This window comes from Cicer arietinum, chromosome 4, assembly GCF_000331145.2.
Source record: "Cicer arietinum cultivar CDC Frontier isolate Library 1 chromosome 4, Cicar.CDCFrontier_v2.0, whole genome shotgun sequence".
NCBI lineage: Eukaryota > Viridiplantae > Streptophyta > Magnoliopsida > Fabales > Fabaceae > Cicer > Cicer arietinum.
In genome coordinates this window covers 58,957,047-58,971,848 of record NC_021163.2, presented here as the reverse complement: position 1 = coordinate 58,971,848, position 14,802 = coordinate 58,957,047, and the positions used below count along the sequence as shown (strand labels likewise).

Here is a 14,802-nt window from a genome sequence, read left to right as displayed (position 1 = left end):
TGCAAAAATTTGGCCAAAATAAATAAATTTTATTTATATATTAATGAATAATAATTGATTAATAGTTATATATAAAAGCCTTATTGTTATAAGTATTGCTATATGAATATTACTAAATTTTTAATTATTATGCAAATTCCTTTGTATAAAATAATACTAATACGTATACTTTTTTTTTTGTACATACCACTTGAATGTTATAATCATGTTTTATAAAAAAATATTTAAAAGAATATATATAATATTAATAATTAATATTGAAAGGAAATTAATTGAAATGTTTAAAGAGATTTTAAAGATTGTTTTCGATTTCCACAACAACTGCCATAACAATAGGACCCAATTTTATTGGAAGAGCAACTCTAAAGCTCTGATACTATGAAGAAAGTAAAAGACAAAATACTTTTATGTTTTATTATTACAGCCCTAAACTGTTTATATAGGAAAAGAAATTACAATAGTAAAACTGAGTAATAATGATAGAATAAAAATAAACATAATAATATAAAATAAAAGAGAATAAAATCTAATTTCTCTCGATTCTTCAACAGTTTTTTTTAGCACACTAAGTCATGGTTTTAAATTATGATTTTGTCTGCAACATTAAGTTATTTGAAGTTTATGTGGCTGTATGCAATTGTACTGTCGCAAAACCACATTTAAAATAGAGGAATCTTAGTAATATAGGAATACTATTTAACACACTCCTTTTAAGACATTAATTTGTATTAATATATGTATTGTCATATACTAGGCCTCAAATTTGGTTGAATATATGAATCTTTAGTTATTAAGAATGTGTTAAACAAAATATTTCAAGATTTTGCTTATATTTTTCTTTAAGATATTAACTAAAGCTACCTTTTCTGTCTAAAAGGTAGATGATCCAAATCCAAATAATTTGCTACAAATTTGAGGTGTGATATTGTATTTGTGCACTTTTGATTCTTTAAATTCGAGCTACTGGGCTGATCACCGCTTGAATCCATTTGAGGTTGAACTGAAAAATATTAATATTTGAACCATTTTTTATGAATTGAGTTTAATTAAATTTGATTAAACTCTACTCATTTGCAGACCTACATGTTTCTCACCTCTATTAATTTTTCAGTTGAACTGTTTGTCATCTCTATTATGACTTGCTTTAAATTTGCAAGTCCACCTGTATGACAATTTATTTCCCTTCATAGTTCTCAAATATATATTCAGATTTGTCAATTCAGACGTGAATTTAGTTCGAATTGACCAATTTAAACATATATTTTAACCTAAAATAGACATTCGAGTTGGCCAAATCAAACACACATTGAAGAAAAATAAATGTCCCGTCGATATTCATAGAAAATGGGCTGTTATCTTAACCCAATAAATGCTGGGAAATGCAGAAGAAGTTATAAGTAAGTTGTAATACTTTGGTTGTTCACTGGCTTGATGTAATGAAATGATGCCAGTTCAAAAGTTTACAATCATGAGTTGAATTCAGTGGTTCCATTTTCATATAGTTGCTAAGCATGTGGTAGATTTTTTTGATCAATATAAGTTCTTAAGCACGTATATTAAGCATGTTTTAGTACGACCCGGATAATTTACTTTGACCGCATATTGACTTTATTCAAGACATGTAGCTGTTGTTTTTATTATACAGAACTATAAATATAGAATATGTAGTAGCTAGTAATATGCATTATACATCAATAAATAAATAAAAAGTTTAAATGCAGTATTAGTGTTTTAGTAAATTTTGGATTTTGGTCTTCATATTTCTAAATCAATAATTGGGTTAAGTGTAAGTGTTAGATTTTTGTTTTTTACTTTTTTTTTTTCTTGATAAAGATTTGAACTTAAAAAAAACTAACTAGAATTTTATTAGATATTTAAAAAAATTGATACATAATTTAATTTTTTTATCATAGAAATTATGATTAATTCCATCTTAAAAGTTTTGATTATAATTTGAAAATCGTTTAATTTAAATTGGATAGAAGTACGGATATATATACTTGTTTTGTATTTGAAATCACTTATTATATTAAGAATAAAAAAAATATAAATCTTATGATATATTAAAAATAAAAATAATAATTAATATTTATTTATTAAAAATAAATAATGAACTTATTTGTTATTATTATTTTTTGAATACTTTTATAAATATATTTCTAATAAAAAAATATAGAACATTAAATATACACTAAATACTATAAATATTAAAGGAGGATAAAAATGTTCTTTAAACAATAAATGTATATATATATATATATATTGATAACCGAATAGATGTGTTAAAATTTCCAATCTTATCCATTTATATTTGGAATGGTAAATTTTTTTTACGCAATACAACTTACTTATATTATATTTACCAATTAAATTAAATTTTACAAATTATTTGTTTATTTTAATAGAAGGAATACTTATTGTAGATATGACATTTACAATATATACTTTAATATATAAGTTTATGAGTTAAACTCATATTTAATTTAATTTTTGTTTTATAATGAATATACTCCATTTAAATATTACTATTATTATAAAAAATATATCTTATCTATTTATAGATTAGTTTAAAAATAATGAAATCTTTAAAGTTAGGTTTTTCAACTTAATTAACGGTCTAAATTAGGTTTTCAATAGATTCGAGTTTGATCGGTGACGGTAGCCACCAACAAGCAACATACTCTGCCGTGGATTCTCTGACATTAACAAAAAATGGCAGGAGGAAAGATAAAGAAGGAAAAGGGAAAGTCACAACAACACACACCATACCAAAGTGGAATTACTTTTCACAAATCCAAAGGTCAACATATACTCAAGAATCCTTTGCTTGTTGATACTATTGTGCAGAAATCAGGTATTAAAACCACTGATATTGTACTTGAAATTGGTCCTGGTACTGGTAATTTGACTAAGAAGCTCTTGGATGCTGGTAAGAAGGTTATTGCTGTTGAAGTTGATCCTCGTATGGTTCTTGAGCTTCATAAACGCTTTCAAGGGACCCCCTCTACCCGCCTCACACTATATGTTTTTTTTTTTTTTTTTTTTAATTATAATTTGGAATATTTTGTACGTGTTTTTATTTTGATTGGATGGTAGAAATTGTAAACCTTCATGAGATATATGGATTTGTGTTAGGACCTATTAAACATTGACATAGATATTAGATATTTTAGTTGGTTAATTACTTAAGTTTATTAGTCAGGTACAATAGCTATTTTGACACTACTACTTGTTTATTTAATTGGCTCTAGAATTGTAATAATAGACACGATACTCATGTGTAGATTCTCCTAATAATTTAAGTGCATATTTGGTATCATAGTGAGTTGCCGTAATTTTCAAAAGCTACAAGTTGTAGGCTTTATAAAATCACGATGGCCCAATGTGATTCTGACAAGTTCACTTTGATAATACCAAACAAACATACACTAAGCGTGGTTTTTGTTCTAGTGCGGCTAAAGTTGATTTTTGTTAAAAGGGAGCTTAAGTTATTTAGGTGTGTATACTTTCACGTGAAAGTGAGTTGAACAATGAATTTGATTGTAAAAATCACGTTTAGCCTCAAAAGCTATATGTCCCCAACATACAATAATCAGTGTTGTCAAATAGCCGCTATAGCATAGCGGAATTTGTAGAAATTGCTATTGTCCTGCGATACACTATATAGTGCAAAAGTGTTGTTAAGTAGCTGCTATTGTGGTGCTATAGCATAGCAGAATTTGAGCAAACTGCTATTTTTTGCGATTTGCAATTGACAATGTTGACCGAAATCAATTTTAAGTCCTTAGAACAACTTTGGTTCTTCCAAAAGTGAATATAAACAATGCACTAGAAAAATAAAAGTGATTGAATGTAACGACATGTGTGTCGCTGTCCACCGACTTGTATCAGTCTATCAGACACAAACACGTTTTCAATTTGGGTGTTACATAGGTTAGGACTTCCACTAATAGACTAGTCATGTGGCTAAAACTCTTTTTTTGGGCTTATGCTCCTAACAAGTTAAGTCACATGAAAAGAGTGTTTTTTGTGTGAAGAAATCTTCTAGGATTCAGGTGAATGAGTACCTGTGGAGAACTTTTGGGGTTTTTAATCATCTCTTTAGCCAAAAGGACAGACTATAAGTAGTACTCTCAGTATAGAGATTATTTGACTATCAAAATTTTAGGAGTTAGAGGCTTCAATATTTAAGATTTTAAAATGCTTGTGTGCGGTACTTCATCTTTGCTTCTGAATGGCTAAAAGTTATTGTGTGTATATATAATATAGTTGAATACGGTCATAGCCAGATGTGTAAATGTCTGAACTTTTAGCATGGTTTGGTTTTCTATCTCAATTCACTTTCTGCTTTTACCTGGCTAGAAAAGAATGCATTAACATATTGTGATTTCAATGTTGCCGGTTTTCTCTTATTCATGATTCGGTTTGGGATTTAGCTTCATAACATATTTGTGATTGATGACATGATACTAATAAGTGTGGGGGGGAAGGTGTATTATTGGGTCAGTGATGAATTCATGGCTTGTTGTAACACTGTATTGGTACATCTTGTACCATTATTGGTTTTTGATAAAATATCTTTTGCTTCTTCAAAAAAAGAGAGAAAAAGCATTAACCTTACATTCATGTTTCTTTTGAATACCATTTGGAAAGAATTGGCATTTTTGATATTGTTTACATGCAGGCAAAAAAGTAGGTATGATATGAGGCAATGTCTTGTATTGTGTTTTAAGTATGCTATATTGATTAATTGATTTGCATCAAGTGGCTTTGACAGTCTTTATCCTATTGTATGTTTCTTTTTGCCTTTCCAACTATCCCAACTTCCACAAAGCAAGAGATAATTTTGCTTTTCTTTGGTTTTTTAAACTTAGCATCTAAATTTAATTTATCTTTTATGGTTATTACAGGTTATCCAAGGTGATGTGTTGAAAACTGAACTTCCATATTTTGACATATGCGTGGCAAATATTCCCTATCAAATATCTTCTCCTCTCACATTCAAGTTACTAAACCACCAGCCTGCATTTCGGTGTGCAATCATAATGTTCCAGAGAGAGTTTGCAATGAGATTGGTTGCTCAGCCAGGCGACAAACTCTATTGTCGTCTTACGGTGAACACTCAACTCCATTCTCGAATCTCCCACCTCCTTAAAGTTGGAAGAAACAATTTCAGGCCTCCACCAAAGGTTGACTCCTCTGTGGTACGGATTGAGCCTAGAAAGCCTCGTATCGAAGTTAACCAAAAGGAATGGGATGGATTTTTAAGGATTTGTTTTAACCGAAAGAACAAAACGCTTGGCGCAATCTTCAGGCAAAAGAATGTGATATCTTTGCTTGAAAATAATTACAAGACTGTGCAGGCACTGAAAATCTCGCAAGAAGGTTCATTGAAGGAAACAGACACCAAAGTGGACTTCTCCGATTTCACAGATTTTGGTGACGATCAAGGTATGGAGATGGATGATGACAGAGTAGATGATGATGATGAGATGGATGTGGAGGACGGAGGTGCAGATGAGGTGCAATCCGAATTCAAAGATAAGGTTTTAGGTGTTCTGAAAGAGGGAGATTTTGAAGAGAAGAGGTCGTCGAAACTCTCCTTGCAGGAATTCCTATACTTGCTTTCTCTTTTTAACAAAGCTGGCATTCATTTTTCATGATTTTATTTTATCATTTTCACAAATATATATTTCTTCACTGTTTCAGTTGATTTTAGTATTTCTACTAAGTTAGTTTTTATTTTATTTATCTAGAGAGATCATTATCAGATAAAATGTTTTTGCTACTTCTGCATTGTATTTTGGTGAGCTCCTTCATAAGTGTATACCATTCGATATAATCTATGTTGTAGAGACAGATTGAATATTATTCTTGTATTGTTTTATGAGGAGGATCTATGCAACTTCCCGAGAGTTTGTTCCTAACATGTATCATCAAAACATGAAGAAAATTGTGTCTAGTTAAAAAAGATTAGTAGCAAAACATCCAAACTCATAAAAAAGATTAAAGGTCATTTTCTTTATTATAATGACTATAAAATGACATGAAAATAAATAAAACTTCAAATAAAACTAATAACAAAATGTTTAAAAAAACAAGAACGGCTGAAAATTCATTAATATTATGTTAGATGATAAAACACTTCTCAATAACTTTTAGTGGCCAATTATTCGGACGTCAGTCGTTTTTGCATTTTTATTGGCAAATTCTAATTTCGTGAAAATCAAAGAAACAACCAAGTGTACTTTTTATATTTGAATCTGACAAATATACCATGTTTTATGTATGGATGAGATTTTAATCTTCAATTTTGATTGGAGCATTAACAACTAATAATTGACTTTCAAAACTTTACAAATGTTATCCTTTGAATTTTTGGTTCACACTAGTTTATAAAAAAAATCAATATGATATAATAATATATTTCAGTAATCCTTTTCAACTACTTATTTTAATATTGGTAATATTAATTCATCAAATGATAATCAACAACCTAAGATATAGATAAATCTCCAACTATTGGCTCAATATACTTTATTATAGATGAAGATTCATATCCAATATATATTCTCAATATTCTTTTAGACTCTTTCTTAGAGCATTAATTGGAGCAATTGCAATATATACAACACATTCGAAAATTTTTCTTAGATGAAGAATATTAGGCAAATAACCTAAACTCAAGTGTAAATTAAGGGGATGACTTATATGTTATAACTTGTTTGTTTGATGCAAATCAATATATCAACATACAAGATTGAATGCTCCCAAGTAGAAATTGACACTTATGATCTCATAAGTATTGGTCATGTAATAAGCTTTACACATCTAAATAATGGTCATTCAAGTCCCTTTTTGTGCATGAGTATATGTTATAGGATGTTCAATATCAATTCTAATAATGTACAATACTTATTAAATGAAGAAAATAAGATCTTACTCAAAGTAGTGGAGAAAATAATCTCACAAGTTTCTGATTGAGAGTTGACAACAAACATGTATGTGTCCATCTAGTGATGTATCAATTCAAGTCGTAAAATATTTAAATGGTTCACATAATCATGTCAATGTATTAGTTCATAAATATCAACTTATATAGATTCTAGAAATGTGAGAGATTCATTTTCTCAAACTGTAAACTTCATTTAGAAACTATTAATGCACAAAAGTCATTGGATTGAAGAATATATTGGTTATTCATATATGTTCACATAAATTTTTAACTGCTTTCTGAATCATAATAGATTCAGAATGACTCAATCGATCTTGTCAAATGTAGTTCTGTTATAATTTACAAACTTTTGGTTTATAATAATACGTTTTCAATTGTTCTATATCATATCAAATATATATCATATGAAATAGTACTCCAAATATTAAAAGAACTTTAAACAATAAATTTCTTCAAGTAAAAATTTATAAATCATATAAATATATTTTATTTAAATAACTATAAATAAAATATACATATAAAGAAGTGAAAATATTTATTTGTTTATTACAATTGTAAAAAATAAAATACTATAAATCTTAATAATTTCAAGAAAGTAATTAAGAAAATCAAACTATTAATAAAATATATGTTACAAATATATAAATTTCCAAAATATGTATATGCAAGATAAAAATTAAATAAATTTATTTCATAAGAAAACATTTATATCTTACGTGTAAGATTTATGAGATAAATGTTCATATTTATCTTTGTTCAAACATAATTATAATATTTTAGTAAAATTTTGATATAAAACTAACAAGTATGAATAATGTCATTTTGTACTTGCTAAAACATCAAGACAACAATAAATAAAATGGGTTAACTTTTCTTATTATCTTTTTCAAAGTGATATTTAGAATTACAAGCATAAGAAAAAAGAAGTTACAATTATAGAAGATGTAATTATCCATAACTTTACATGTATTATATCAATGGTAATATCTCTTACAGCAATTGTATAAAACAAATAGTATTTGATTTTTTTTGTCCATTCTATCAATTACTATTCTTTTATTCGATCACAAATATTTCAATTTTCTTGAAATTATTTACTCAATTTTGTTACTTGAAGAGTCTCCACTACTCTTTTTGAAATTACTTTATCAATTTTGCACATTTAAAATATTTTTGAAATTACTTTATCAATTTTGCTACTTTAAGAGTATATTCAATGAATGTATTATTATTTTTTTCTTAATTTATTTTCTCTAAATTATACCAAGATATATAGATCTTATAGACTTATAATTCAATCACGGTCTAAAGGTCTAGTTCTACAAGAATTCAACCACAAGTCTTTATAAATAATGTTCAAGAAAATTCATTCATTGAACGATCCTACAGGAATGCTTTAGTATTAATTTTATTTTAATTTTTTAAAAACTAAATCACAAATGATCTTCATAAACAATGATCACAAAAGTATGTCATTTGAGCAACCTACATGGATGCTTTAATATTAACTTTATAGGTTTAAATATGTCTTTGGTAATTGAAATTATAACATTTTATTTATTTATTTTGGTCCTCATAAGTTTTTTTTTGTTTGGTTAACATCTCTTCAAATATAGTTTTATTTTAAAATAGTCATTTAATCTAATTTCTGTTAAAAAAATTATAACACCGTTAAAATATAACTATTTTTTAACAAAAAAAACTCAAACATAATTAAATTATAACTTTTTTTTTCGCTTAAAATTAATCTCAAATGTTTCAATCTTCTTCCCTAAAAAAAACCTAAATCGCGTCTTTTTTCGTCATCAAATTCTCATCATTGTCACCAACATCTTCATCCATTTGAGATTCAATATTGTATTTAAATTCAAATTCAAATTCATCGTTACTATAATTTTTTTCTCCATCTGGTGGTACTTGTTGGACAATGGTGGGTTATAGAATTGACTTTGAATCAGTATTTTTCTTCTTAGCGTGCAGATTAAAGGATTTTAGGGGAGTATATCGAAAAATCCAAACGTGAGAGTAAAATTTGGTTGTAGAGGGAAAATGGGTAAAAAAGAAAGTCCAAGTCCTAGTCTTAGACCTAGTAATGGTAAGGGGTGATGAAGAAATTTGTCATGGTGACAAGGTTGAACCTATAATCAAATTTATTATGCTTTTTCAAATTTTTATTCTATTTTATGACTTGCAACACAACGTGAGAAATTCTACAACAAGGAGATGACTAAAACGACGAAGAAGAATGTGCAATTTAGGGAAGAAGACGGAAACATTTGGAGTTTATTTAGGGTTTTTATTTTTTATTTTTATGGAAGAAGACTGAAATATTTGGGGTTAATTTTATGTTAAAAAAATGTTATAATTTAATTATATTTGAATTTTTTTTGTTAAAAAATGATTATGTTTTTGGTGTTACAACTTTTGTAATAAAAATTGGAACTATATTCGCAAAAATGAAACTATATTCGCAAAAATGTTGATCAAACAAAAAAACTTACAAAGATCTAAATAAAATAATGTTATAATCGCAAAGAACAAAGACATATTTAAACCAACTTTACATATAGTTCTTCAATAAATATATCACAAAAGATCTTAATAAACAATGATTTAGAAAAACTATTATTTGCGTAATATTTTAGAGATGCTTAAATATTAAATTTTTGCTGAAATAATCAACAATATATAAACATGGTAATTTTGTTAACTAAAAAAGTTAAACAAAATGTGTATGCAAGAAATATGAAAGATTAACATGTTAAAACAGAAATAATAAGATGAATGAAAGAAATTTAAAAAGCTTGATATAAAAGAAACAAAATTACAAGAAAAATATGTAGTGTACAAGATCATGGATTTAATTAGTCTAAAAGATAGTGAGAAGAAGAAGTATTCTTGCGGTATAATCTTTAAGATTTTGCTTCATTTGTATGAAAGAGAATTGTGTTAATAATGTTTAATAAAATTATTCAAAACTAGATTAGTATATTAGAAGAGTGGAGATGAAGGAAAAGCGATAATAGAATAAATTTTGTATTATACTCTTTACAAGTGTATCATTTACAATACTAAGTAAGTTTTATTTTTAGGACACAGATAGATAACGGAATGATCACAACACTTTAAATTGTGAGTAATAATTATTATTTTATGTTTATAAAGAAATATTCATTTTATTTTATCTAATAGAAAAACAAGTATTAACATGTACATCTATTTGCTTTTCCATTGTGTTTTATATAGTTCATTTTAAAATACCTGTAAAAATATGTCCACGATACAATGTGTGCTTTAATTTATTTTGATTGATTCATTTTCGTAATATCAATGTTCTTCAAATTTATCTAATTTTAAGTTTCAGTATCCAAGTTTTTTAATTTAAATTTGAAAAATAACACGTGTTGTTATAAATTTCATTTTTTAGTTACTTTTAAAGTTTCTTTTTTTCTTGATATAAATTTAATTTAGAAATTTATATGTCTCTCGCGACTTTATGTAGATAATTTGATCCCACGGTACGATTCATTTTTTTTTTTTATAGTATCTCATAGAGAATAATTTGTAAAATGGATTAATGTCATTATTATTAATAATTATTATTTTAAAAAAAATTAAAGTTTATCTGATATTTCTTTAATCTCCCTGTTCTACATGAGTTGATTTATGTGTAAAAATAATTTGCGTGAAATAAATGATCTTTTTAATTTTCAATTTAATATTAATAATTTTTTAATTATAATTGTCTAATTAATACTACATGCATCATTTTCAATTTATATTTTTCACTTTATATTAATGATAGTGGTAAATACACTAATATATAGTTGATAAGGGTGATTAATTAAGTAAATATATTAAGAGATTAATTGTTATGTTAGTATAAAAAAATCTACATTTTTAACACATTACAATTATCTATATATATGACTTTAAAAATAGTTATGATAAAATTCAAACTTTTATAATGATTTAACAATTCTAATCGATTAATAATATAATTTTTTTTTACATTGATATTAATAATGTATATAAATTAAATAGATATATTACTTTCTCTTTCATTTATAGACTTTTTACAATTGTATGAGATTTTCAAAATGACTACTCGGACAAGGGAGTAAATAATTTAACATAAGAAAATTAATAGCATCACATTCGTACAAAAATTTAATTTAATTTTTTACTCAAATACAAAAAATTATTCAAAACTAAACCCTTTACACATTTATCAATCCTTGAATGAACACTTGTCTAAATATCAAGTCAAATCTAAGTAGCTTCCACTTTTCAAAAGTTTATTTAGAGTTAATTGTTGAATTAATTAAAGCATTAGTTATGGCTTTATTTTAACTCAATTATTTACGTATTTCATAGGTCTAGGTTCAACGCATCTTTGAATTACACCAAATCCTAATTCAGAACATTTGGAATCAATGTTATTCTATAATTAGGAAAAGAATGAATATACTAAATTATGTAGGTAGACTTGAAAGACAGTTTGATGCATTTTGTTATTTGTTAATGTATTTGAGCTAAGTTTCTCACCAAATACATTGACAAATTTACATTTTGTTATTTAAATTTTTACTTGACATGTTAAAATATTTGTTTATAAATATAATATATAGTATGAATTTCTGCCATTATAACAAAGTTGAAGAATTAATTAACAAAAGAAAGGAGTGGAAAATTCTAGAGTTTACATAGAGAAAGAGAAGGAAACTATAGCGAAGAGCTCAATTTTTAAGAACATTTGTTATTTAATTGATTTCATTTACACTTATTGTGATTAATTACAATTCGCTTTAGAAAAGCTTAAATTCAATTTTTTTTTGAAAAAAAAAAATGCCTTATTAGTTATGATAACTCAAAATTCATGGTATTTCAATTGTAACTATATTTTTTTGTTGATAGTGATTTTTATTTATTTAAGGTTGTGCATAGAATATACAATCATGGTGTTTTGGGTGTTTGGCTCTGGTTCATTGGTGTGGAACCCAGGATTTGAATATGATGAGAAAGTTGTTATTATTATTAGGTTAAATTAGGCTAAATTACATTTGTGGTCCTTTAACTTAATTTCACGTAACGTTTTAGTCCTTTATCTTTTTTTTTTCCGACTTGGTCCTTTATTCCTAAAAATATCAAATAAAGTATGAAAATATGAGTTTATTTGAGGATTTGCATTACGAATTTGATGAAATTTGTATTATATTGAAGAATATAATTAATTTTATGAGTTTTGATTGAATTTTTTTTTGAATTTTTGTATAAAAAAGGATATCATTGTTGAAATTTTAAAACATAAAATATCAAATTGTCACTTAAAATTAAAATAAAGGACCAAGTTGGAAAAAAAAAAGATAAAGGACTAAAACGTTACCTGAAGTTAAGTTAAAGGACCACAAATGTAATTTAGCCTTATTATTATTAGCATGAAGACTGAATTTACGTGTCCATCTATCTATTTTTTTCGAAAAAAAATAGTAGAAACAAAATTTATATAATTATTTTTAAAAAATAATTATTTAATTAAATAAAGAAAAATAAAATTGTAACCGTAACCAATGTAACAAAAACTTGGACCATCGATTGTTAATTTTGGCAGTGCATGACCATATCTTGTATTTTTATATGTTTGTTTTAAATTGTAAATTTGTTGTTAATTTTTTCTAGTGGGGTGCTGCATATTGTGTTAGTAGAGGCCCTAAAATGGAAAAATTAGCCATGCAGGTGAGGTGACTATTTAACTAACTAATCTTCTTCATAAGTTAACATTAACTTTCGCAATAGAAAAATTATGGTAATATTGATATTATTTTGAAGTTTTTTTAAAGTGAGTTAGGTTCGGTTTTATTCTTTTAAGGTGATATCAGAGTCTATTATTATAAATTTGTTAAAATGTAGTGTAACAATGTGTTTGAATTGAGTTCTTATTTTTCTCCTTCTCTTTTTCGTGTAGTATTTGGAGCGGCGAGAATGTGAATATGATCAAAAGACTCTTGTAAATTTTTACAAGGTAAAATTAATGATCAAGTTGTATATCTTTCTTTATTTTAAATTTTTATTGGTGCTTATTTTCTAATCTGGTTTTATTCAGGAAGGAGATTCTTTGAAACATGCTTTTACACGAGTAGTAGTGTAAGCTATGAGACACTTGTGTTGTGTTTACTTTCTAATTTTGTTTATGAATTAACAGTTATAAGGTCACTCAAATCCTAACATATAATAACTTATAACTCATGTCAATATATGCAGATTCACATCAACTAATAACAAAGAAAACAAATACTACTTAGGACCAGCTCCACTAGAAGATGTGGCTAGGTATGTTATTGACTTATTGTACCTATGATCTGTTTACTTTCTAACAACATTTTCAGTTTTTACACTGCATGTAGGTAGCTGTTGTGACGTTTGGTTATGAATTTTCTTTCCTTTTAAATTGTAATAGAGAAAATGAAAGCTAATTAGAAAAAATGAATTTTCAGAAATGTTTTGAAACACTATAATTGTAACCCCTTTATCATGTGAAAGTTGTGTAGTTACTTTTGTTTCCTATCCTCTAATTTACATTTATCAATTCAGGCAAATAGCTACTGCTTGTGGTCCTTGTAGAAACAATAGGAACTACATTTTCCTTCTAGAAAAGGCTATGTATGATATTGATAAGTTGTTTACACATTTATTTTTGTCTTAACCCTTCGGTAAAGTTCTTAGGCGAAATGTACCCCGAAAATCTAGAACTCGAATCGACTTTAACTGAAATTTATTAACTACTTAATTTTTAACATTTGAATATCTTATGGTATTCTACATAAATCTAGCTTCTGCATTAAATTATGCAGACACAATATGTATGTATGCTAATGAGATGAGAAACTTCATGTGCAGGCCAGGAGGATGACATGGTGATAGAACTTGCCAGTGAAGTGAGGAAGGTACTTGCAGTTTTAGGTAATGCATACCCTAAGGACAAGAAGTTGGTTGGAAGAAAACAACTTGCACTACTTATCTAACCTCTGATAAATAACTCAAATCTTGATTCCATTTCTTATGGTTAGGTTTTACTGCCTTTTAAGCCATTTCTATATTGCAAAAAAAAGAAGTGTTATCCAAAGATGACACGAAGACATTTTTCAAAAGCAATTGATTGTCATTTCATTCGTCACTTGACTAGCCAACTGGCCACTTTACCAAGGCACTTCATCGGACAAGGATTCGTACCTTAGTCTCCAAACTCGAGAATTGAGATAGTTGTGTCTACACCAATTCGAGTTTAAGCAAGATGTTAAAATCATCTGTAATCATTTGGTATACATTGTAATTCCTGTTTATCAAGCATAGTAAATAGAATAGTGAGATACACAAATGACAAATGTTTCTTTTTTTTTTTTCCTTTGTTCTTCTCTCAATAACCTATAAGTTTTACATGCACAACAAAACACATATTTGTAATGCACTACTAAAATTTCTCAGGGTGTGTTTGGATTGGTGGTTTCGAGTGGAATGAAATGAAATAGGCTAGTTAAATTTTATAAAAATAGATGTTATCTCATTCAATTTCATCCCACTCTATTCTACCATACTCTATTCTACCATATGTCACCAATCCAAATACACCCCTAGTGTTTATAGACACTGTTTTTATAAACTAGAAACTAATCTATGATGTAGGTAACTCCCTATAATCAAATTTATCATCTTCCTTGCCTGTCGAAGCTTCGAGTTTTTCTCCATGTTCTGGTCCATAAGCCCAACAAATAATGAGAAAATATAGGTAGTTAATTATACCTAAAAATGCAAGTAGCGCATAATAGTAATTCAATTGGCCCCTGTTGATG

At 26.9% G+C, this 14,802-nt stretch overlaps 3 protein-coding genes across 3 annotated transcripts in view; 2 read left to right on the top strand and 1 right to left on the bottom strand.

Annotated features, from left to right (window-relative positions):
* Positions 1–2,591: 2,591 nt before the first annotated feature.
* Positions 2,592–5,915, top strand: LOC101506311 (ribosomal RNA small subunit methyltransferase-like). The gene is made up of 2 exons (XM_073366912.1): positions 2,592–3,024; positions 4,911–5,915. The coding sequence occupies exons 1-2, from the start codon at positions 2,713–2,715 to the stop codon at positions 5,661–5,663; spliced, it is 1,065 nt and encodes a 354-aa protein (XP_073223013.1). The 5' UTR covers positions 2,592–2,712; the 3' UTR covers positions 5,664–5,915.
* A 5,998-nt stretch (positions 5,916–11,913) lies between these two features.
* On the top strand, positions 11,914–13,658 carry LOC101494068 (gamma-glutamylcyclotransferase 2-2-like). The gene is made up of 6 exons (XM_027334107.2): positions 11,914–11,979; positions 12,635–12,691; positions 12,921–12,977; positions 13,059–13,099; positions 13,217–13,285; positions 13,547–13,658. The coding sequence occupies exons 1-6, from the start codon at positions 11,914–11,916 to the stop codon at positions 13,656–13,658; spliced, it is 402 nt and encodes a 133-aa protein (XP_027189908.2).
* Positions 13,659–14,230: 572 nt separating this feature from the next.
* Positions 14,231–14,802, bottom strand: part of LOC101493747 (protein NRT1/ PTR FAMILY 1.2-like) — a 3,767-nt gene continuing 3,195 nt past the window's right edge. Inside the window, exon 5 of the mRNA XM_073367052.1 lies at positions 14,231–14,802. This exon is cut by the window's right edge and continues 20 nt beyond it. Coding sequence (XP_073223153.1) covers positions 14,625–14,802 — 178 coding nt within the window. The 3' untranslated portion in view covers positions 14,231–14,624.

Bases quoted from the DNA above. Each gene is read 5' to 3' on its own strand.
- LOC101506311 (XM_073366912.1), top strand. From the start codon at position 2,713: ATGGCAGGAGGAAAGATAAAGAAGGAAAAGGGAAAGTCACAACAACAC. The intron at 3,025-4,910 runs GTTTTTTTTTTT...TGGTTATTACAG, and splicing joins CTACCCGCCTCACACTATAT to GTTATCCAAGGTGATGTGTT.
- LOC101494068 (XM_027334107.2), top strand. From the start codon at position 11,914: ATGGTGTTTTGGGTGTTTGGCTCTGGTTCATTGGTGTGGAACCCAGGA. The intron at 12,978-13,058 runs GTAAAATTAATG...GGTTTTATTCAG, and splicing joins CTCTTGTAAATTTTTACAAG to GAAGGAGATTCTTTGAAACA. The intron at 13,286-13,546 runs GTATGTTATTGA...TTATCAATTCAG, and splicing joins CCACTAGAAGATGTGGCTAG to GCAAATAGCTACTGCTTGTG.